Below are 24,363 nucleotides of genomic sequence, written 5' to 3'. Positions count from 1 at the left end.
TGACAAGGGCATCAGGAATACACAATAGGGAAAGGATAGTCTATTTGAAATGGTGTTGGGAAAAATCGATATACATATGCAAAAGAATGAAACTGGACTCCTACCTTATACCACTCACAAAAGTTAACTTGAAATGGATTAAAGACTTAAATATAAGACCTGAAACCATAAAGGTCCTAGAAGAAAATAGGGGAAAAACTCCTTGATATTGGTCTTGGCAATAATTTCATATATATGACACTCAAAGCACTGACAACAAAAGCAAAATAAACAAGTGGGGCTATATCAAACTAAAAAGCTTCAGCACAGCTAAGGAAACAGTCTACAAAATGAAAAGGCATCTATTGGAATGGCAGAAAACGTTTGCAAACCATATATCTAAGGGGTTAATATCCAAAATATGTATATATAATTCAATAGTAAACTCATATAATGCAATAGCAAAAAAACCAAATAACCTGATTAAAAAATGGTCAAAGGACCTAAATAGACATTTATCCAGTGAAAACACTTTTTCCATATGGCCAACAGGTAATTGGAACCCTTTTACATTGTTGGTGGTGTAAATTGGTACAGCCATTAAGGAAAACAGTATGGAGGTTCCTCAAAAAATAAAAATAGAACTAACATATGATCCAGCAATCCCACTTCTGGGTATATATCGGAAAGAAGTGAAATCAGTATTTCAAAGAGATATCTGTGCTCCCATGGTCATTGTAGCCTAGTCACAGTAGCTAAGATACAGAAACAACCTAAGTGTCTGTCAACGATGGATGAATAGATAAAGAAGTTGTATACACACACACACACACACACATACACAGGAACATTATTCAGCCGTGAGAAAGAAGGAAATCAGGAGATCCTGCCATTTGCAACACATGGATGACATTATGAAGGACATTATGCTAAGTGAAATAAACCAGACAGAGAAAGACAAATACTATATGATCTCACTTATATGTGAAATCTTAAAAAAAAAAAAAAAAAAAAGTCAAACTCATGGAAACAGAGAGTAGAATGGTGGTTACCAGGGACTGGGGAATCAGGGAAATGGGGAGATGCTAGTCAAAGGGTACAAGCCTTCAGTTATAAGATGAATAAATTCTGGAGATCTAATGTACAGCATGGTGACTATAGTTAATAATACATACTTGACATCTGCTAAGAGAGTAGATCTTAAGCATTCTCACAACTATAACAAAAAAGGTAATGGATGTGTTCATTAACCTGATTGTGGTAGTCATTTCACAATGTATATGTAAGTCAAATCATCACACTGTATACTTTAAATATATAGTTTTATTTGTCAATTATACTTCAGTAAAGCTTGGGGGAAAATAATCTTTCCTGATATTTGTCTTTCTCTGTCTGACTTACTTCACTGAAATTATTTAAAATTGCCTGTAATCAGGAAAGATTATTTTCCCCCCAGCTTTACTGACGTATAATTGACAAATAAAACTGTACCTCATTGCAGTTTTTATTTGCAGCTGAGCATAGTAGTGTACTAGGACTATCTTGCCAATGGACTTTTTGATTTTTCCAAAGTTAATTCTTGCTTTCTTTTTATATTGGCTTTATTTTCTTTGTGGCTGTCTCAGTGCTATGCTCATATAACTGACTCTCAAAAAAAAAAAAACCCTGATTTGTATTACTTGCATTTGTTTGCATTGTATTTGATTTTTTTCATTTCAAGTTACCAGTGTGAGGTCACTGAACAAGGAGCTGGGACAAGATGCACAGAGTTGGTTCTCCTGGACCACTGAGTTGTTACTAGCTCATACCTGCTAAGCACCCTCACTGGGATTTTATTTTATCTTATTAATTAATTAATTAATTTTTAATTGAAGTATAGTTGATTTACAGTGTTGTGTTAATTTCTGATGTATAGCAAAGTGATTCAGTTACACATACACACATATATATTCTTTTTCATATTCTTTTCCATTATGGTTTATTACAAGATATATTCTGAATATAGTTTCCTGAGCTATACAGTAGGACCTTGTTGTTTATCTGTTTTATATATAGTAGTTTGTACCTGTTGATCCCAAACTCCTACTAATTTATTCCTTCTTCCCCCTTCCCCTGTGGTAACCATAAGTTTGTTTTCTATGTCTGTGAATCTGTTTCTGTTTTGTAAATAAGTTCATTTGTATCATATTCTAGATTCCACATATAGGTGATATCATATGATATTTGTCTTTCTCTGTCTGACTTTCTTCACTTAGTATGATAATCTCTAGGTCCATCCAGGTTGCTGCAAGTGACATTACTTCATTCTTTTGTATGGCTGAGTAATATTCCATTGTTTATATTTACCACATCTTCTTTATCTATTCATCTGTTGATGGACACATGTTGCTTCCATGTCTTGCCTATTGTAAATAGTGCTGCAGTGAATATTGGGATGCATATATCTTTTTGAATTATAATTTTGTCTGGAATATATGCCCAGGAGTGGGATTGTTGGATCATACAATGACTCTATTTTTAGTTGTTTTTTTTTTTAACATCTTTATTGGAGTATAATTGCTTTACAATGGTATGTTAGTTTCTGCTTTATAACAAAGTGAATCAGTTATACATATACATATGTTCCCATATCTCTTCCCTCTTGCATCTCCCTCCCTCCCACCCTCCCTATCCCACCCCTCTAGGTGGTCACAAAGCACCAAGCTGATCTCCCTGTGCTATGTGGCTGCTTCCCACTAGCTATCTATTTTACGTTTTGTAGTGTATATATGTCCATTGCCACTCTCTCACTTTGTCACAGCTTACCCTTCCCCCTCCCCACATCCTCAAGTCCATTCTCTAGTAGGTCTGTGTCTTTATTCCCGTCTTGCCACTAGGTTCTTCATGACCTTTTTTTTTTTTCCTTAGATTCCATATATATGTGTTAGCATACTGTATTTGTTTTTCTCTTTCTGACTTACTTCACTCTGTATGACAGACTCTAGGTCCATCCACCTCACTACAAATAACTCAGTTTCGTTTCTTTTTATGGCTGAGTAATATTCCGTTGTATATATGTGCCACATCTTCTTTATCCATTCATCCGACGATGGACGCTTAGGTTGCTTCCATGTCCTGGCTATTGTAAATAGAGCTGCAATGAACATTTTGGTACATGACTCTTATTGAATTATGGTTTTCTCAGGGTATATGCCCAGTAGTGGGATTGCTGGGTCGTATGGTAGTTCTATTTTTAGTTTTTTAAGGAACCTCCATACTGTTCTCCATAGTGGCTGTATCAATTTACATTCCCACCAACAGTGCAAGAGTGTTCGCTTTTCTCCACACCCTCTCCAGCATTTATTGTTTCTAGATTTTTTGATGATGGCCATTCTGACTGGTGTGAGATGATATCTCATTGTAGTTTTGATTTGAGTTTCTCTAATGATTAATGATGTTGAGCATTCTTTCATGTGTTTGTTGGCAATCTGTATATCTTCTTTGGAGAAATGTCTATTTAGGTCTTCTGCCCATTTTTGGATTGGGTTGTTTGTTTTTTTCTTATTGAGCTGCATGAGCTGCTTGTAAATCTTGGAGATTAATCCTTTGTCAGTTGCTTCATTTGCAAATATTTTCTCCCATTCTGAGGGTTGTCTCTTGGTCTTGTTTATGGTTTCCTTTGCTGTGCAAAAGCTTTTAAGTTTCATTAGGTCCCATTTGTTTATTTGTGTTTTTATTTCCATTTCTCTAGGAGCTGGGTCAAAAAGGATCTTGCTGTGATTTATGTCAGAGTGTTCTTAGTTTTAGTTTTTAAGGAACCTCCATTCTGTTTTCCATAGTGGAAACTTACATTCCCACCAACAGTGCAGGAGGGGTCCCTTTCCTCCACACCCTCTCCAGCATTTGTTATGTGTAGACTTCTTAATGATAGCCATTCTGACCAGTGTGGTGGTACCTCATTGTAGTTTTGATTTGCATTTTTTCTCTAACAGTTAGCAATGTGGAGCATCTTTTCATGTGCCCACTGGCCATCTGTACCACATTGGGATTTTGAAACTAAGTTTTCCTCTCCTATTTTAAAAATTTTGTTTCAAAAGAGGACATATTTGCTCTGAATCTATTCTTTTGAACTTGTGAATATTTTAATAGGCCTTGGTACTTTTCTCTGCGTATACTTATACCTACAGAAGGAGATTTCAGAGTGCTGTCAGAGGTGCCCAGGGCCCTATCCAGATCTTTGGGTTCTGGCCAGTGAAGACAAGGTGAAAGTTACATAGTCCAGTGGTGGTACTTTGCTTGAGGAGTGGCAAGGCTGTTGACTGAGAGGGAGTAATGGTGAAGCTATGGCGGTCTCATGCCAGGTCTGTCCCTGCTAGGCCAACTGTCAGACTTCTTTCGGAGGCTGCTTGCTTGAGCTTATAGTCAACTGGGGCCCTGCTCCACTTCCCTAACTGGCGTGACTACCTGTGTTTGGTGCTTCAGCAATGCCTGGCGCCATATGTGCCAAGTGAGGGCTGGGATGGCATATATTGGCTTGCTGCTTGCAGAACTTGTTCGTAGAGTTAAGAGTTGGCCTCTCCTGGAAGCTGAGACCTCGACCTCATCTCCAGGCTGTGCTCCTCTGGACCTGGGAGGTATTTGAGTCAGGTCAGTGTTGCAGTTTCCTGCAGAAACCAATGAGTGAGCCACTCCTGTAGGCATCTCCAAGTTAACTGGGGCACTGCTGTGACGACCAGTATTGGAATTCTCTGTGCCAACGCCTGGGTTTTATTTGACGTGCCATCACCCAAGTGTGGGCTGGGGGTGTGGGCCACCATACCTGTTGCGTCTTGTGCTGCTGTGAGCCTAGCAGTGTTTTGAGGTCATTCTAGGTGATCCCACCATTTTTTGGCCAAATGGCTTTTCCTTCTCTTGTATTGGTTCATGAGCAAGATCATGCAGCCTTCCATTGTGCAGTGTATCTTATAAAAAGGCTTCACATTTTCTGGTTCACTGATGCTCTTCCTTCCCCCCTCCTTCAATGATCAGAACTGAAACAGTTTTTTTCTTTTTCCTTTAAAAATTTCCTGGTTCGTTTCAATGGGAATTTGGTAGGGAATGTTAAATGACTTGGTTTAAATCACTATTTGAACCAGAAATCCAAAATGTCACTTTGTAGTGGTTCTGGGTATAACATTGTGTGGCAACAATGCTGCCTTTTTGGGCTGTGGAGAAAAAGTCTTTGTAAAAAATGATTGTGATCTGGCAGCTGAGGCTCCAGCAGCTCAGAATGCTCTGCTGATTGTTGGCTGCCACATGGGTCTTCTAGAAAGGTCCTTGACGTCCACAGGAGTTCTGAAGCATAGATAAGGGAAAGCTGTGAAAACACTTTGTTTCTTTTGAAAATAAAGATGAGATAGCTGAAGGAAGGAAGACTCAATTGTTGTTACTCATTGCATAACGTTTCTGGATTTGTGACAAACTTGTTTGCTGTAAAACTCAGAAATGGTCATTTGAAGAACTGAAGTTTAATTTTCTCCAGAGCAGTCTTTTCTCAAAGTGTGGTCTACAGGCCTCCTGCCATGGAATTCTGGGCAGGGAGGGGCTTGTTAAAAATGCAGGGTCTCACGCACCTATGGTCAACTAGTCTATGAGAAAAGAGGCAAGGATATACAATGGAGAAAAGACAGTCTCTTCAATACATGGTGCTGGGAAAACTGGACAGCTGCGTGTAAAAGAATGAAATTAGAACACTCCCTGACACCATACACAAAAACAAACTCAAAATGGATTAGAGACCTAAATGTAAGGCCAGACACTATAAAACTCTTAGAGGAAAACATAGGAAGAACACTCTTTGACATAAATCACAACAAGATCTTTTTTGATCCACCTCCTAGAGTAATGGAAATAAAAACAAAAATAGACAAATGGGACCTAATGAAACTTAAAAGCTTTTGCACAACAAAGGAAACCATAAATAAAATGAAAAGACAACCCTCAGAATGGGAGAAAATATTTTCAAACGAATCAACGGACAAAGGATTGATCTCCAAAATATATAAACAGCTCATGCAGCTCAATATTAAAAAAACAAACCACCCAGTCCAAAAATGGGCAGAAGACCTAAATAGACATTTCTCCAAAGAAGACATACAGATGGCCAAGAAGCACATGAAAAGCTGCTCAACATCACTAATTATTAGAGAAATGCAAATCAAAACTACAATGAGGTATCACCTCACTCCTGTTAGAATGGGCATCATCAGAAAATCTACAAACAACAAATGCTGGAGAGGGTGTGGAGAAAAGGGAACACTCTTGCACTGTTGGTGGGAATGTAAATTGATACAGCCACTATGGAGAACAGTGTGGAGGTTCCTTAAAAAACTAAAAATAGAACTACCATATGACCCAGCAATCCCACTACTGGGCATATACCCAGAGAAAACTATAATTCAAAAAGACACATGCACCCCAATGTTCATTGCAGCACTATTTACAATAGCCAGGTCATGGAAGCAACCTAAATGCCCATCGACAGACGAATGGATAAAGAAGATGTGGCACATATATACAATGGAATATTACTCAGCCATAAAAAGGAACGAAATTGGGTCATTTGTAGAGATGTGGATGGATCTAGAGACCGTCATACAGAGTGAAGTCAGAAAGAGAAAAACAAATATCATATATTAACGCATATATGTAGAACGTAGAAAAATGGTACAGATGAACTGGTTTGCAGGGCAGAAGTTGAGACACAGATGTAGAGAACAAATGTATGGACACCAAGGGGGAAAGCGGCGGCGGTGGGATGAATTGGGCGATTGGGATTGACATGTATACACTGATGTGTATAAAATGGATGACTAATAAGAACCTGCTGTATAAAAAATAAATTAAATAAAATTCAAAAAAAAAATGCAGGGTCTCACTCCAGACCTACGGAATTATAAACTCTTGAGATGAGATCAGGAAAATGGCATTTTAAGATAACACATCCTCCCCCAACCCCCTGGTGGGTCTGTGCATGCCCAAGTTTGAGAACCACTGGTCTCAATCATTTGTTCTTGTTTTGGGGTGCTATTCTCTTCAAACTTTCATTTGTTTTTGTTTTTTTTTTTAGTAAGTTCATTTGTTTATTTATTTTTGGCTGTGTTGGGTCTTTGTTGCTGCACGCAGCTTTCTCTAGTTGCGGAGAGCGGGGGCTACTCTTCGCTGTGGTGCGCGGGCTTCTCTTGTTGCGCAGCATGGGCTCTAGGGCACGCGGGCTTCAGTAGTTGCAGCGCACAGGCTCAGTAGTTGTGGCTCGCAGGCTCTAGAGCGCAGGCTCAGTAGTTGTGGCACATGGGCTTAGTTGCTCCGCAGCATGTGGGATCTTCCCGGACCAGGGCTTGAACCCGTGTCTCCTGCATTGGCAGGTGGATTCTTAACCACTGTGCTAACAGGGAAGCCCCTCATTTGTTTTTTTTCTTTGGTTTTTGCTTAAGTTGCCCTCTGATATAAAAATTGGTAAAATTTGTCCCCTTGTGATCATTCATTTCTGCCTGTTTTGTTTTAAACTCCAGGACAGTAATTACTCAGTTTCATGAGTTGCCTTTTATTTCTGAATGTCTAATTTTGAACTTTTCATTTTTCCCACAGAGCCGAGAAAACAGAAGTCCTCAGTGAAGATCTGTTACAGGTAACAAAAGAAAGACTTTTAAAAGTGCTCTGTTTAAACAACAACAGCAACAAAAACCCATAGGAAGAACTGAAGCTTATGGTTCTTTGGGTTTTTTTTGGTTTTTGCCTGAAACAGAGTTAGCGTGATTAGCATGGTTTTGAGCAGGAAAGAAAAGCAGTTGAGTTGTGCGGTGATCAAAACGGGATCTGAAACTTTGGTGTCATGTTATGAAGTTCAGATGGAGCTAGTCCTGCGTTCAAGTGCCAGGTGCTGGCGTGGGCACGGGGGAGGAGCCTGGCTGGCCCCGGCGGTCCACTGGCGCTGTGGCCTGGCCATGCGTCCTGGGCAGGCTGCTGCGCTGGTGCCCTTGAGGGGACAGGCTCCGCCAGCTGCGGCAGTGGCCCCACTGGCTCCAACCTAGACTTCGGGTTTTTTGCTCCTTTTTATGCTTCTTCCCTAAAACCGACCTAAGTTGGGTCCTGAAGGACTCAGAGTCTCAGTGACAGTGACCAGATCTCAGAACCCCCCGGGGGGCCCTAGGGTGGCCTCACACCAACGGGCCAGACTTTCCTTTCCGTAGGGAGGGGCGTTTCCTGCTGGGGACCTTAGCCAGGGCCACTCCACGCCATTTCTCAACACGTTTCCCTAACTTTGGGGCTGGGAGTTTCTCCCAGGAGGGCCTGGACCCTTTGTACACATCACTTTACCCAGCCCCACTCCATCCCCACCCACACCAAATACTTTGTGAAGGACAGGACCCCTTCTGCACCTGTCTCCTCGCCTCTCATTTCCATCACCTGCCTCTGGTGCACTCCAGCGAGTCCCTGGAGACCAGAGATCTGCTCCCAGGTGACCTTCTGTCTCTTCCCATGCAGAGAAGGAACTGCATAATTTTAAAAAAAGCTGTTTCTGCCCCACCATGCCAAAACAGCCTTCTAAATTATGACAGTCTTCTGCAGGTAGAAGATTTTAAGAGCACTTTTTTTTTTTTTCTACTTTTGAGGACTAGAAGTTTTTATCAAGGATTAGAAGGGTTTTTTCAAAAAAAGATTTATTAAAGAATCATAATCTTTAAAAAATTTTTTTTATTAAGGCATAATTGATGTACAATATTATAGTTCAAGAATCAGATTCTTAACACTATTTCCTCACTGGTTTTTATCAGATATTTCGAATCCATTTTCAGGATTTTAGAAATATTATTTGGTACGGTTACACTAGGTTTTCCTGTCAGCATTCTCCCTCCTACATCCCACATCAGTGATATACGTCATTCCATTTCATCCTTTAAGCCCTGCAGGGAGGCCAGAGACCTTGCAGGCAGGTAGAGGATGGCAGAGATCGCACGGGACTCAGACAGTGACCGTCTGTGCTTGTCCCTTTGCCCAAACGTCCGCTGGGGCCCAAGGAGTTTGCTAGTTTCTAGGAACCCCCTTTTTTTTTTTTAATTTATTTTATTGAAGTATAGTTGATTTACAATGCTGTGTTAATTTCTGCTGTACAGCAAAGTGATTCAGTTATACACATATGTACATTCTTTTTCATATTCTTTTCCATTATGGTTTGTCACAGGATATAGGAACTCCTTATTTTGTAGCACAGATATTCCACGTCTGCGGCAATTGTTTTCCTGCTCTGATTTCTGGGGGTTTTTTTAACCGTAAAGAAGGCGTGTAATGGTTCAAAGTGCTGAGTGCTGGGTCTGGTGACCAGCCACCTGGATTCCCATCCCAGGTCTGCCCCTGACTAGCTCGGTGGCCTCGGGAATTCACTTAACCTCCCTCTGCCTCAGTTTCCACTTCTCTAAAAGGAAGGTAATCACTGTATCACCGCATGGGTTTGTTAGGAGGGGTTCATGGGTTAAACATGGTTAGCACTGGGAGTGGGGCCCGTCACGTAGTGAGGGCTAAATATTATATTAGTGATTTGTTGATGTGATTACCACTGTTACAAGCCACAGAGATTATTTTGTTTCTGATGTGAGACTTCCCTTAATTTGCTCTTTCTGCTGCCTCTTTTCTTAGATCTCTGGTAGAGCAGTTCAAGAGGCTGCCTTTTTATCTTGTTTGTATGGAGTTTCCCCAGGAGGCTGTGAATCCCAGGAGGGTGGGAACCACAATTTATTTACTGTTGTTTTTCTAATACCTTGTACAGGGTATATACAATATATACTTGTTCTTTCAACAAATATTACCTTCCATTTGTGGGCCGGGCAGTGATCTAGGCACTTGGGATAAATCTGTGAACAAAACAGACCAAGGCCCTATCCCTTTGGACTTTACATTCTAGTGGAAATTGGAATCAAGTGAAATGGAGTTTTTGGGTTTTTCTTCCCCCCCCTGCTTTTGTGGCAAATGAAGAACGTGTATTAGTTTTCCAATGTCTTAGAATCGGAGGCAAATAATGTGGCATCTGGCCCTAAATAAATGTGGCTGCAGATCGGGGTCCTGGGATGGGGCCTTGGATCTGAAGAAGGGCTGCTTGAGAAAGAGGCACAAAACCATCTCATTGGGTAAAATGTTTTGGGGTAAAAATGTATTCTGCTTTGAACTTGTTGATTTTTCTTTAAAATAGAAAGCATCCCTAAGGGCCTGCCCTCATTCTTAATGAGTCATCAGAATACACATTTTTGGCATTCCTTCCTGTAAAAAGCAGCTCTCTTTGCCATAAACAGCCATATCCTGGCAATAATATTTTGGGAAGCTAATCATGATGTGTGGGCCCCCTAAGTCAGTGTTTCTTACTGCTGGCTGTCCATTCTGCTTTAGAGGTTTATTATTTAAAAACAAAAAAACAAAAAAACCACCCCAAGCCCAATAAGGAATAATTTTGAAAACATTGATCTTGAGTTTTAGTTGTGGAACATGTTTTTTGATTCTTCTGTCTCTTGTACCATGTGTGGAAGGCTCCATTGCCATGTGCAGGAGAGAGCTGAATGTCCCTGTGGCTTTCCCACTTGGCCTTGGGCCTGAGGCTGGGCTTAGGCTGTTCATTTGCAGTTCTGCTGGTTGCACCCGGGGCTTTGCTGGTGCTGTAATGTGTGAGTTTGTCACCACTTATCTGATAGCAAGTTCTAGTCAGGACTGTCCCCTACCCCTGAACATAGCCTTTAAGGGATCTGAAAACTCTGGTTCTCAACTAGGGGTGATTTTGCCCTCTGGGGGGATATTTGACAATGTCTGGGGGCAGTCTTGGTTGTCACGAAGAGGGGAGTTGGGTGCTACTGGCATCTAGTGGGTGTAGACCAGAAATGATGGTAAACCTACTGATAATGCACGGGACAGCTGCCCACAACCCAGAATTCTCCAGCCCACTTATCAATAGTGAGAAACCCTGGTGTAGCTGCACGGGAACCATTTCCATTTACATCCAAGAGCTGAAAAATTCAACGGCGGGATGCTTTTTCCTGCCTGCATGCAAACACCGCAGGAGGAAGAGGCTGAGTTGGTTCTTGAGCCTTGCCAACGGCTCGTCTGTCTTTGTGTTGTCAGATCGAGCGGCGCTTGGACACAGTGCGCTCCATGTGTCACCATTCCCACAAGCGCCTGGTGGCCTGCTTCCAGGGGCAGCATGGCACCGATGCCGAGAGGAGACACGTGAGTACCGGGTGGGACTTGGAGCCGTGGTTCTCGCGTCTCTGAGAGGCTTTTCTCCCTCCATCAGTCGATTTTTCCCAAGCAGCGTCAGCAGATTTGCCTGCAGACCTGTACCTTGTATCGCCATTCACGTTCACGACACCGGCCTTATCATAGCATTCTTTTGTGCTTAAGACATCCCTGAGCTGAAAGCCGTATTCTCACTGAATTCTCTCCAGGTGCTTTTAGAGATCTGTCATCATAAGAGAATGGACACATCAGTTAGGAATCCTCTGATGGCAGAAAGCTGAAAGCCTCTCTTAAATTGACTGAGAAAGAATTTATTGGCTTACTAACTGAAAAGTCCAGTAGTCAGGATGGACTCTAGGTAAAGCTTGGACTAGCCTTTCGGTGATGTAACCAGGACCCCAGTTTCTTTCCTTCTCTCCTTCTCTCCCCTCGGCCTTCTTCAGTGTCTGCCTTATCCCACACGGTTGCAAGCTGGCTACCAGCAGCTCCCATGGGCTACCTACTTCCTTGTGCATGTCCAGCAGGAATAGAGAGCGTCTCTTCCAGTAGTTTTTCTTAATGGAGTGAGAAGACTTCTTTTTTCCATACCGTTGGCAGGTAGAAATCCCTTCCCATTGCATTGATCTGTGTTGAGTCACATTCTCCATTACTGAACAAACCCCTCCCACGACCCCCAACCAGTTACCGCGGGGAGGGATGAGGTTGGGCGAGGAGACAGGATGTGCTGGTTGGCTTAAGCTAATCACAGCTCACCCCAGAGCATGGGCTGTGGTCCTACCTCCAGCTCATAGGCTCCATTGAGACCAGGATAGGTCCTTAGGAGGACTCAGGAAGGATGGGCTCTAGGAAACAATCAAATGTCTACTCCAGGGTACGTTCAGAGCGTCCAGGTCCCCGTGTCCCACCAGCAGAGCACAGCAGCTTTGTTCATCAGGCAGTTCCGCCCTTAGTTTTACGAGTTCCCAGCTTACGAGCATACCCTGACCCTTAGAAGCCCATATAACATTAAGGTGGGAGTTTCCATGGCACACAGGGAAGCTATGATTTCCCATATTGTTTTTTTTTTTTTGTTTTTTTTAATTCATTTATTTTTGGCTGCATTGGATCTTCGTTGCTGCACGCAGGCTTTCTCTAGTTGCGGCGCATGGGCGTCTCATTGCAGTGGCTTCACTTGTTGCGGAGCACGGGCTCTAGGCACGTGGGCTTCAGTAGTTGTGGCACACGGGCTCAGTAGTTGTGGCTCATGGACTCTAGAGCGCGGGCTCAGTAGTTGGGGCACACAGGCTTAGTTGCTCCGCGGCATGTGGGATCTTCCCGGACCAGGGCTTGAACCCATGTCCTCTGCATTGGCAGGCGGATTCTTAACCACTGCGCCACCAGGGAAGCCCATCCCATATTGTTTTATTTGCCACTAGATGTCTCACAAGGAAGAGCTGGTGTGCAGATGATCTGTGTCACCCTCCTTTTATATTTCCTACACACATTTCTGGCCAACTTGACAACAGGGTTACTCCTCTCTTGCACAACACATAGTTTCCGCAGCGGAGTATATCAAAGGAGCAGAAGTGTGCATACACCTCCGATTCCAGGAATGCTTGCTGCAGTTCCTGCCCATCAGAACCAGGCCCAATCCACTGGTCCTGCCCCCTCTGCCCCTTTGCATTCTCTTGCCATGGCTTCTGCTCTGCCTGCCCTTTTAATATTGTTTCCTAAGCTTCTGCCCTTCATCTCCTTATTCTCGCCATCACATTCCTTGGGCCGCCTCCTCTCTTCTCATGGCGCCTAACTAATGTGTTTATTCAGACACTTGTAAACCATTTTCAACGAAGCAAAAAACTTCCTCCCCCAGTTGTCTGTTTTAGCACGCATAGCCAGTTCTTCCTTCTTTGTTGACTCTTGGATTCTATCCACCCTAGTATGCAAGCTAGGTTATCTTTTTTTTTTTTTTTTAAGAGTGAAGGGCATGTGTTTGTTTTGTTTTTTAATATATTTATTTATTTATTATTTTTGGCTGTGTTGCGTCTTCATTGCTGCATGCAGGCGCTCTCTAGTTGCAGCGTGTGGGCTTATTGTGGTGGCTTCTCTTGTTGCGGAGCACGGGCTCTAGGCGCGTGGGCTTCAGTAGTTGTGGCATGCGGGCTCAGTAGTTGTGGCTCGTGGGCTGTAGAGTACAGGCTCAGTAGTTGTGGCTCACGGGCTTAGTTGCTCCACACCATGTAGGATCTTCCCAGACCAGGGCTCGAACCCGTGTCCCCTGCATTGGCAGGCGGATTCTTAACCACTGAGCCACCAGGGAAGCCCTCCCTTTTGTCTTATCCTCAACCTCCCATTGCTGCTTGATTAGCAAGTCCTGTGATTCTCCTTGTGACTATTTCTTGAATTTCTCACCTCTGCTCCATCTTTACCACCTTCGCCTTAATGCAAGACCCGATTACCTCTCATTATCTGGACTGTTGCAGTCACCTCTTGAGCTACATTTCCTGCCTCTGATTTCCTTTTTTTCCAGCCTTTCTTCAACCTGATAACCAGAGATGGTTTCTTGAAATACAAATTGATCCTGTCATCCTTCTGTCTAAAAAAAAAAAAAAATCTTAAGCTTAGTTGTTCTCAACAGGGACCAGAATTACAGTCCTGGGGATATTTGGAAATGTGTGGAGACTTTTTTGGTTGCCATAAGGTCTGGGGGACACCACTGGCATTTGGAGGGTGGGGACCAAGATGCCTGGAGGGCTAGTTCCACATAAGGAAGCATCCCATAATACCAGTGATGCTCTGGCAGGGACGATGGCTGGTTCCCATTACCTGGGTTAAAATCGAAGCTTTTTTTTTGTTGTTTTTTTTTTAATTGAAGTATAGTGGACTTACAATATTATATTAGTTTCAGGTGTACACCATCATGAGTCAGTATTTTTATAGATTACACTCCATTTAAAGTTATTGTAAAATATTGGCCATATTCTCTGTGCTGTACAAAATATCCTAAAGTCCAAGCACTTTAGATGACTTAAGCCCTTCATAATCTGATCACATTTCCCTTATCAGTCTCAGTATCTCCCGCTTCCTCCCATTCATGCTGTAGGCCATTGTCATTCACTCAGATTGTCTTGTTGTTCCTTTGGTCTGCTTTGAAACACAGCCCAGGTGTCACATAAATTCATTAAAAACAAACAAATTAAGTATTTATCAAACATCTACTATGTACAAGTGCTAGAGCTATAAAATGAATTAGATGTAGTGTCTCCCTTAAAAAGTGCTCATAGCCTGGTGGGGGAGGCTTCCTCCACAAATGGATAATTATAAAAACAATATACTAAACAAAATATGCACAGGGTGTTATGGGAGGACCAAGAATGGGCACCAGAGGAGGAGAGGGGTAGTCAAGGGAGGCTTCCTGGAGAAGGTGGTGGCCTAGCTGTAAAGGAGGAAAATGAGTGGCAGGTGATGGGCCTATTCCAGGCAACAGGGGCAAAGGTGCCTCTCCCTCATTTCTAAAACCTAATGCCTTAGGCTTCCTTTTCCAGCCTCAAACCAAAGTGCCCAAGACAGGGCTCAGAGGTTGTCTACGCTCTGCACGTGGGAAGAAGAGTCGCCATGGAACCGATAGATGATAGGTGACCACGAGAGGTCGGCAGTCTCTCGTGCTCTAGAAAATACAGGAAGAGCCTTGCAAAGGCCCCACCAGAAGCTCCCATGCGTGTGAAGAGGCAAGAATTGGAGGGAAGAGAGACAGGGCGGGTGGCCTTCTCAGCCCAAACTGTTGACATGGCATAGCTTATGCTGTGGTTCATATCAGACCTGGAATTATTTCTTTTCGTGCAGCTGGCATGCCTTTTATAAATTAGGAGGCCCTCAGCCCTCTCCTTGGAGGAGTTTGATTTTGGTAGACAGCATGTTCATTAATCAGCTCAAATGTTAAATGAGCAGAATGTCCTTGTTTCTGTACATCGGGAACCAGGATTGTTGATGCTTTGGAGTCAGGGCATGGAGACCACAGGTTAGTTACAGCTGGGCACTTGCATGATACTTGTCAAAGTAAACTCCTCTCTTTATGATTCTTTTTTCCCATAGAGCTCCAGAGTTGCACAAAGTATATTTCTCTTGATTACTGCACTTATCCTACATTAAATTCCCTTAGAAAGGCAGCATAAGTAAAAGGTATGAATTATCCTCTATTTTGATCAAAGCGCACTGCCCATTTTCTCATATCTTCCTGGTCTATTAATGTGGAAGCTGGGAACGTCTCCTTGTGGGGCAGATGAAGCCTGTTACTTATTTATTTGAACATAATCTGAGGGGGAGGAGAGATGGGTAAATATATTTGTTCATTACTTATTTTTAAATTTCTTTGTACCATTTTGAATGGGCTGTCCATCTACATGATCAAAATCCATAATACACAAAAGAACGTAACATGAGGTCTCTCCCAGCCCTGTTCCCTGGGCACCCAGTTCCCCTCTCCAGGACCACCAGTAATAGCAGTTTCTTGTACAGCCTTCCAGAGATATTCTAGAAGTGTAACAGGTGGAGCCCTTTGAAGGCAGGAAAGGCAGGTGACATGCCCGAGGTCAAGGCAGAGCAATGCCACGGCAAGGTGGACCCCAGGTCTTTGACATCAGTTCCCTTTCTACTGGGAAGGCAAAATTACATGGGGTACCGCAGCAATGAAAGCGTTTTTCGTTAGCAGATCGTGGTGTTATAACCAACCCACTTGCTACTTTCCAGGCCTCTTCTGCCTATATTCTGAGATAAGCCATTAGCTAGTCCTGGACAGACCCTGAACCGGGGCTTGGGCTTTTAGCACCGAGGTCTAGCTCTGCACCCTCACCAGGGTGCCTGGCCAGGCCATGTAATCCCCCTGGACTTCACATTCCCCAGCTGCACAATTAGAACATTAATCAGATGATCCTTATGGTCATTTCCAGCTGAAAAACAAATCTCTGATAGGAAAATGAGTGACTTGGTGCTTAAATTTTTTTTTTAAATTTTTTGTATATTTAGCTAGATATTTTCAGATCTTTAACGAAAGCTAAATCTTTATGATTCCAGCCAATTTAAGAGCCAGTTTAAGAATGAGTATTCTAGCAAAAGTTTTTAAAATTGAGCACTTCATTGCATTTATTTGTCATGATAATCAGAGAGCACGGTGTATGTCTTATGTCCCCAGTGCCTGGGTCATAGTATGCTCTTGATTATAGTAATTATAGTAATAGCAACGACAACAGTAATAATAGCAGCTAACACTTACTACTTATCATGTACTCGGTAAGTGTTACGTGATACATTTACTTGGGGTACTTGACCTTGAATATCTCCTTTAGTTAACGGACAGCCCTAGGACCCTCTCACTGTTATCCCTAATTTCCAGGCATGAGGAAACTGACACAGAGATTAAGTCACACAACTCATACCTTTGAGACCAGAACCTGAACCCAGACAGGATATCTCTTACCTGTGCAGTTTACCTGGAGGAGAAACCAGTGACTGATGATCTGAAGAAGGTAATTGAGAATGGGTGTCAATTATAATGAAAAAAAAAATGCATTGTCTTCTGCCTTCCAGAAAAAACTCCCTCTGACAGCTCTCGCTCAGAATATGCAAGAAGCATCAACTCAGCTAGAAGACTCTCTCCTGGGGTAAGAGTTGGGCAATTTCAGAAAGAGAGCCATGCGCCCTGTGGGTTGGTGGAGGTGGATGGCTGGGTGGTATACATGGCAGCCACATGTGTGACCAGAGGCTGAGGCCCCGTGGGAGGCCACTGGGATGCTAGAGAATCTTCCTTTTAGTAGAAGCAAGGATGGATGATACAAAGGGCCAATAACAAAAGTAATTGATAAGGTCAATTATTTAATCTGCTGAGCTTGGATATAAAGAACTCAGTCCCTTCCCTGGTCCAGGTGTTGACTCAGATTTATAAGCCCCGACCAGTCCCATCTAGTCCTTAAGAGTCACTTCTTTTAAAGATGATCACTGTAATGTCAGTGGAGGTTGTCTCAAAATAGTGCCTTTTCTGAATTATGTGGATTTTTTTTTTTTTTTTTTACAATGAGCATGTATTAGATAAATAAGTTTAAAAATCTAATAATAAAGCTGTTTTCATTGTAAGAGGGAAGGTTGACCTTTCCTTCTACTTGCTTCTCTACAAGGCCAGTGTCCTTTGATCCTGTCTGCTCTCTCCTGCTGTAACATGGGCCCTCCTTTCCCAGCTGGATATGGCCTTTGGACTTTTCAGCCCATTTCCCAGGGTCTGCCATGCTCCACGACCTACAACGCTCTGTCGTTCTTTGAAGGACACTGCCTAGGCCGGACTTACTAGCAGACAGAAAACAGTATAGTATAATAAACGTTACATATGATTTAGAAGATTTTCAGGGTACTTTTGAGAATACTTGCTTTTCACCTGACCAGAGGACCTAATCTTTCAGTGAGTTCTCACCTCCCTGTTTACACACATCCCGCACGCGTACACACAAAGTATACCTGAGATAGTCTTGTTCATTTTAAAGCACAAGTCTGTGGACTCACGCCCTAAGTTTATAGTACTTTTAAGGCTCTATTGTATAGCGCCCTAATGCGTTCCCATCGTATGGAGAGCAGAGCTGGCTCAGTGTGGGAATCTGGTGCCAGATTTAATGGACGTATGTTTGTTGCTGGGCATCTCGTTTTTAAAGGAAGATGCTGGAGACGTGTGGAGATGCTGAGAATCAACTGGCCCTGGAACTCTCTCAGCATGAAGTCTTTGTCGAGAAGGAGATCGTGGACCCTCTGTACGGCATAGCAGAGGTGGGTGCTTTGGCGGGGGATGGGTGGGGAATGGTTCGCCTGTGTCTGAAACTTTAACAATAATCAGTGGCTTTGGCATACACTTCATTTTTGGAAATAAGGGGAGTAAGTTGAGGGTGCAAAATCCTTTGCCTAAGAGAAAAAAAAAATGGTAAATAAAGATTGCACTTTCAGGGGTTAAACTGAAAACCCCGAAGCTCGTCCCATTTCATATGTGGTGTGTTCTTCTTTCCAGGTAGAGATTCCTAACATCCAGAAACAGAGGAAGCAGCTCGCCAAATTGGTTTTAGACTGGGACTCGGTCAGAGCCAGGTAAGATAAAGCTGTGAAAAATAACCAATAATGTGGTTTTCTGTCACATCCCCAGCAACCATCCCCCTCCTCAACACGGATAAAGACCACTGGGTGCACAAAACAGAAGTCGTCACAGATTCACACACTTGACTCACAGACTGAGTCACAGCCTACTTACACCTGCTTTCAGGCCTCATTCTCCCCAGCGTGGCAGCGGGATGATGTTAGAACACCCTGTTCTTAGTCAACCAACAGTGAAAGGAGACAGGGAAAAAAAAAACACCTAAGTAAGTGTATTCTGGGGAGAAGAGACGGTGGCAGACAGTTCTAAGAGCGTTGTCCTTGGAGTAGTGGAGTGTAGGAATAAATAGATCTGTGATCTTAGCAGCTGCTAAGCGTCCCACTGTGTCAAAAACACCTGTGTGGTTAGGATCGTTTTTCACAACCAAGAAATGCTGTGCTCAACAGGGAGGAACTAAGTAAAACCTAGTAGCCATCCCAGAGGGCTGATGTCGGATGACCCGTCTGTAGTGCTCCGTGGCTGGGCTCCAGCCTCAGCTCCATCCGTGAGGGCGTTTGTATCAATGACTCATATGAGAGGAGTAGGGAAGTGGCTGCCACGGGCCCCATCCTTTCCCATACCTTATACAAGGGTTGACAGACTTGTTCTGTAAAGGGCCAGATACTAAATATTTTCAGCTTTGCAACCCAGATGCTCCTGTTCCAACTACTCAGCTCAGCTGTTGTAGCATAAAAGTAGCCCTGGGCAATACATAAATGAATGAGCAAGTCTGTGTTCGAATAAAACTTTATTTACAAAAGCAAGTGGCTTTGCTGAGCCCTGCTTCGTTAACTCTTTTAATCCTCATTGCACTCTTGTGAAGTAGACATGATTACTTCTGTTTGGCAAATAAATGGAGATACAGAGATCATTCACTGACTTTCTGTAAATGCTGTCAGATGCTTTTATTTTGGCTGCGTTGGGTCTTCGTTGCTGCGCGTGGGATCTCTCTAATTGTAGTGAGCAGGGGCTACTCTTGGTTGTGGTGCTTGGGCTTCTCATTGCGGTGGCTTCTCTTGTTGCGGAGCACAGGCTCAGTAGTTGTGGCGCACGGGCTCAGTTGCTCCGTGGCATGTGGGATCTTCCTGGACCAGGGCTTGAACCCGTGTCCCCTGCATTGGCAGGCAGATTCTTAACCACTGCGCCACCAGGGAAGCCCCATGTCAGATGCTTTTATTGCAGATTTCCTTGTTTCTAAAATGCCGTTGAGTGTCAGATGCACCAGTGATTTAATATCCGATTTTGGGGGGGAAATGAAATAGGAACACCACTTTCTTAAGTGTACAAATCAATTGGTAAGACATGTCCTGATTTAAGAAAAGTTGAGATGATAAGAGGGACATCTAGGAATTAGCACATGGTGAACATGATAATTGCCACCACTTACTGGACACTTGCCACGTGCCAGATATCAGACTACGTATGTGATATGTCAGCTTTTTCGATTCTCCCAGCAATCCCTATTCATTTGCCCACTTGTGTTTTCAGCAGACATCGAGTAGGTGCTCGCTGTGGGTCAGGCTCCGTGCTGGACACTAAGTGCAGAGGCCCTTCAGTGAGAGTTGGAGGGGACAGAGGTTAGGAGGTTATGTGACACCCCCTACTTTGAGAGGAGACTTGTTGTACAGACACTGGAGGCACCTGCACATGGCGTGTCTATGACTTGCTTTGCATCTTAGACATAATAAATGGCAGGGCTAGGATTCTGAACGCAGAGTCTGCCGTCTCCTTGTCACACGCACACGTGTGATTAGAGCCCTGTAGCCAGAACCAGGATCAGGGCGTGCAGGCCCCCCTGTGGTAGATTTTTGCTGAAGATAAGGAAAAATGTTCTAATGGTTAATTAAACAAGGCCGTGAATGCGCTCTTGCTGGAGTTGGTTGAGCGATATTATAGATGCCAACCTGCCAGGAATCTTACGTCTGCGGCACATGTATCCCAGAGGAGATTTCAGCACTGATTCTTGGTCCTGCATTCACGGTCCTGTTCACTTAACTAATCAAAGTAGGTATTAGAGAAACTGAAACAGATCAATATTTTTTCTTTATTTTTACTTATTCCTGTGGCTTTTCCCTGGAGGAAAATGGTAATAGCTAACATTAAGTGGGAATCCATCATATTCACACACAGGCATATACATATTTATTCTCTCTTCTGCTGCTCATGACAGCTCTGCCGGGCAGATGGTATTTGTTTCCTTAGTTCGACAGATGAGACAACCTGAGGCACAGAGAGGTGAGGCCATCGCCAAAGGTCACACAGCTAACGAAGGTAGAACCGAGCTTCAGACTTCAGCCTGTCAGACTCCGAAGTCCATGCTCTTTCCATCGCCAGCTTTGCTTCAGCAGATTTACTGAAGCCTTGCTGTGGGGAAGTGCATCACAACAGGAACGTGAAAGAGGGCAGGGCAGAGCATTCTGGGGGCAATGCAGTCATCTGGGAAGCTTGATAAGTTGCTAACATGGGCTTTCATGCTGCATCTATGTAATATCCATGTTTAAATTTAAAGTGCTAGAGAGTGCGTCACTTACCTCGACTCTTAGCTTGTTGAGGACGGTAACCAGGACCCGGTGTCTACTCCTGTTGCCTGCGTCTGCTGACCCATAGCCACCATGCATAAGTGCATCTCCATCCATGTTGGCCAGGCTGGTGTCCAGATCGGCAGTGCCTGCTGGGAGCTCTACTGCCTGGAACACGGCATCCAGCCCGATGGCCAGATGCCAAGTGACAAGACTACTGGGGGAGGAGATGACTCCTTCAACACCTTCTTCAGTGAGACAGGCGCTGGCAAGCATGTGCCCAGGGCAGTGTTTGTAGACCTGGAACCCACGGTCATGGATGGAGTTCGCACTGGCACCTGCTGCCAGCTCTTCCACCCTGAGCAGCTCGTCACAGGCAAGGAAGATGCTGCCATTAACCATGCCCGAGGTCACTACACCACTGGCAAGGAGATCATTGACCCCGTCTTGGACCGAATTCGCAAACTGGCTGACCAGTGCACAGGTCTTCAGGGCTTCTTGGTTTTCCACAGCTTTGGTGCGGGAACTGGTTCCGGGTTCACCTTCCTGCTGATGGAACGTCTCTCTGTCGATTATGGCAAGAAGTCCAAGCTGGAGTTCTCCATTTACCCAGCCCCCCAGGTTTCCACAGCTGTAGTTGAGCCCTACAGCTCCATCCTCACCGCCCACACCGCCCTGGAGCACTCTGATTGTGCCTTCATGGTAGACAATGAGGCCATCTGTGACATCAGTTGTAGAAACCTCGATACTGAGCGCCCAACCTACCCGAATCTTAACCGCCTTATTAGCCAGAGAGTGTCCTCCATCACTGCTTCCCTGAGATGTGATGGAGCCCTGAATGTTGATCTGACAGAATTCCAGACCGACCTGGTGCCCTGTCCCCACATCCACTGCCCTCTGGCCACATATGCCCCTGTCATCTCTGCTGCGAAAGCCTACCATGAACAGCTTTCTGTAGCAGAGATCACCAGTGCTTGCTTTGAGCCAGCCAACCAGATGGTGAAATGCGACCCTCGCCATGGTAAATACATGGCTTGCTGCCTGTTGTACCGTGGCGACGTGGTTCCCAAAGATGTCAGTGCTGCCACTGCCACCGTCAAGACCAAGCGCAGCATCCAGTTTGTGGACTGGTGCCCCGCTGGCTTCAAAGTTGGCACTAATTACCAGCCTCCCACTGGTGGAGACCTGGCCAAAGTACAGCAAGCTGTGTGCATGCTGAGCAACACCACAGCCATCGCTGAGGCCTGGGCTCGCCTGGACCACAAGTTTGACCTGATGTATGCCAAGCGTGCCTTTGGTACGTGGGTGAGGGCATGGAGGAAGGAGAGTTTTCTGAGGCCTGTGAGGATATGGCTGCCCTTGAGAAGGATTATGAGGAGGTTGGTGTGGATTCTTTTGAAAGAGAGGGAGAAAAAGAAGGCAAAGAGTACTAATTACCATTCCTTTCAGCCCTGCAGCCTGTCATAGTCAGAACTTCAGCTTCAACATTAGCTGACAAGAGTAAAATCTTTCTGACTAGATTGTCTTCACTTTCAACTGTGATCATGTATTACTCTTTCATGTGTACCTGTAAGATTTTTCTGCCATGTCTGAAAGGTAAAGGCTTTAAGAAAGATAAATAAATAAAGTGCTAGAACTTTCTGCCATAGCAGGCATGTCTGTATTTAAACAGAAGGTCAAAACACACTTGAAAACCAAATAGAAATTGTTTTAGATTATTATTCCCCATGCACTTCCCCCGACTATTGCTATAGTATAATTTTGGGGGAGGGGGTCCTTTTGACTTATTTATGAAGGGAATATAAACATTCCACATTATGCTTCAGATTTGCTGTAGATGCTAGTATTAATCCTTACAAATGATTTTAATTCTTAACATGCTTTCACAGCTATCAATTACTAGCTCCATGACTGAAGTTCTGGCTTTCACTTAACTGAAAGTAATCACAGGTCAGGATGGTAGTAGGCGGTGTTATAAGGGGTCCTGAAGAGCAGCAACTGACCCCCAGTGGCACAGGGAACATTCTAGATCAAAGCAAGAGAACAAGGGGGTGTTTGATGGGAAAGAGCCCAAGATTGGACAGTAGAGGAAGGGGTTCCATGGATTGATTTGCAGCAGTGGGGCTTGCATGGGACAAGGCGTGGCCAGTTCTGCTCAGAGCAGACAGCTACTCGCAGCACTACCAGAGTCCCATCACAGCGGGAAGCCAGTGTCACCTTTGCCCGTTTCCATTCTGAAAGGATAAACTCCAGAGAAGCTGCCATCCTAGGTGCTGATACCTGTCCCAGGTAGAATCAGTTTTGGGGAAGGAGTCTGTCTCCATTAGGTCCTTGACTCCATAAGGTTGAGTATATACAGCTGATTCTCAAATAATGGCTATGCCTGTGCTTTGCAGATGGAACCAGGCTCACAAATCTTCAGGAACCAACTTTCAGGGGCTTCCATCAAAAATAGATACCCTAAAGGAAGAGATGGATGAAGCTGGAAATAAAGTAGAACAGTGCAAGGTAGGAGAATTCCCTAATGAATATGTACTTAAATCAGTCTTTTGGTTTTTGCAAGTGATGGATGAAAGGTCAAATATTGCAAATTATTTAATGTTTTACATAATTCCTATTAGAATTCCCTGAATGATATTCAAGGTAGGTTTTATTTTCTTCTTCCTTCTTTCTTTATTTTCTAAGACTCTACATTACTTTATACTCAGAATAAAACATTATTTAAAAAAAAAATTCAGGGACTTCCCTGGTGGCACAGTGGTTAAGAATCCGCCTGCCAATGCAGGGGACACGGGTTCGAGCCCTGGTCCGGGAAGATTCCACATGCCACAGAGCAGTTAAGCCCGTGTGCCACAACTACTGAGCCTACGCTCTAGAGCCCGCGAGCCACAACTACTGAGCCCACATGCCGCAACTACTGAAGCTCACATGCCTAGAGCCCATGCTCCACAACAAGAGAAGCCACTGCAATGAGAAGCCCATGCACTGGAACAAAGAGTAGCCCCCATTCTCCGCAACTAGAGAAAAAGCCCACGCACAGCAATGAAGACCCAATGCAGCAAAAAATAATTAATTAATTAATTAAAAAGAAATTCAAGTAGGATATTTTTTAAAACTTGACAAAAACGTCTAAGCTTATTTAAAATGAAGAATGGGAGAATAAAAGGAGAAAAACTATTTAAAAACATATAAAATTACAGCAATTAAAACAATGCGCAATAGGCACAAAAATAGATCCATGGAATTGTATAGGTTTTCTAGAATGAATGCTGTTATATTTAAGGGTTGAATATATAGTAAAGGGGTCATCATATATCCATAGAGAAGGGAAGGATTATTTTTAAAATGTTGCTAGGACAGTTGGCTTCTAATTTGGAAGAAAAAAAAATTTGTATCTCATAATCTAAATTCCAGACTAGGTGGTTATTCTCTATGCATCTATCTACGAAGATAAATGTTTATTCCAAATGTTATTTGAGGTGGTAAAGAAACAGGTCT

The 24,363-nt window shown here is 43.6% G+C and overlaps 1 protein-coding gene and 1 pseudogene across 5 annotated transcripts in view; both read left to right on the top strand.

Annotated features, from left to right (window-relative positions):
- ARHGAP17 (Rho GTPase activating protein 17) overlaps positions 1 to 24,363 on the top strand; it is a 90,663-nt gene that overhangs the window by 30,211 nt on the left and 36,089 nt on the right. For all 5 annotated transcript variants that reach the window (XM_068565422.1, XM_068565417.1, XM_068565418.1 and 2 more), the window contains exons 2-7: positions 7,585 to 7,624; positions 11,098 to 11,202; positions 16,771 to 16,844; positions 17,880 to 17,991; positions 18,227 to 18,303; positions 23,262 to 23,373. In XM_068565422.1, coding sequence (XP_068421523.1) covers positions 7,585 to 7,624; positions 11,098 to 11,202; positions 16,771 to 16,844; positions 17,880 to 17,991; positions 18,227 to 18,303; positions 23,262 to 23,373 — 520 coding nt within the window. The remainder of the gene's footprint in view (positions 1 to 7,584; positions 7,625 to 11,097; positions 11,203 to 16,770; positions 16,845 to 17,879; positions 17,992 to 18,226; positions 18,304 to 23,261; positions 23,374 to 24,363) is intronic.
- LOC137778686 (tubulin alpha-1B chain pseudogene) lies at positions 20,953 to 22,298 on the top strand (annotated as a pseudogene).

Source organism: Eschrichtius robustus, chromosome 16 (genome assembly GCF_028021215.1).
Source record: "Eschrichtius robustus isolate mEscRob2 chromosome 16, mEscRob2.pri, whole genome shotgun sequence".
NCBI classification, from domain to species: domain Eukaryota; kingdom Metazoa; phylum Chordata; class Mammalia; order Artiodactyla; family Eschrichtiidae; genus Eschrichtius; species Eschrichtius robustus.
Note: the sequence above shows the minus strand (reverse complement) of the source record. Positions and strands in the feature narration are given on the sequence as shown.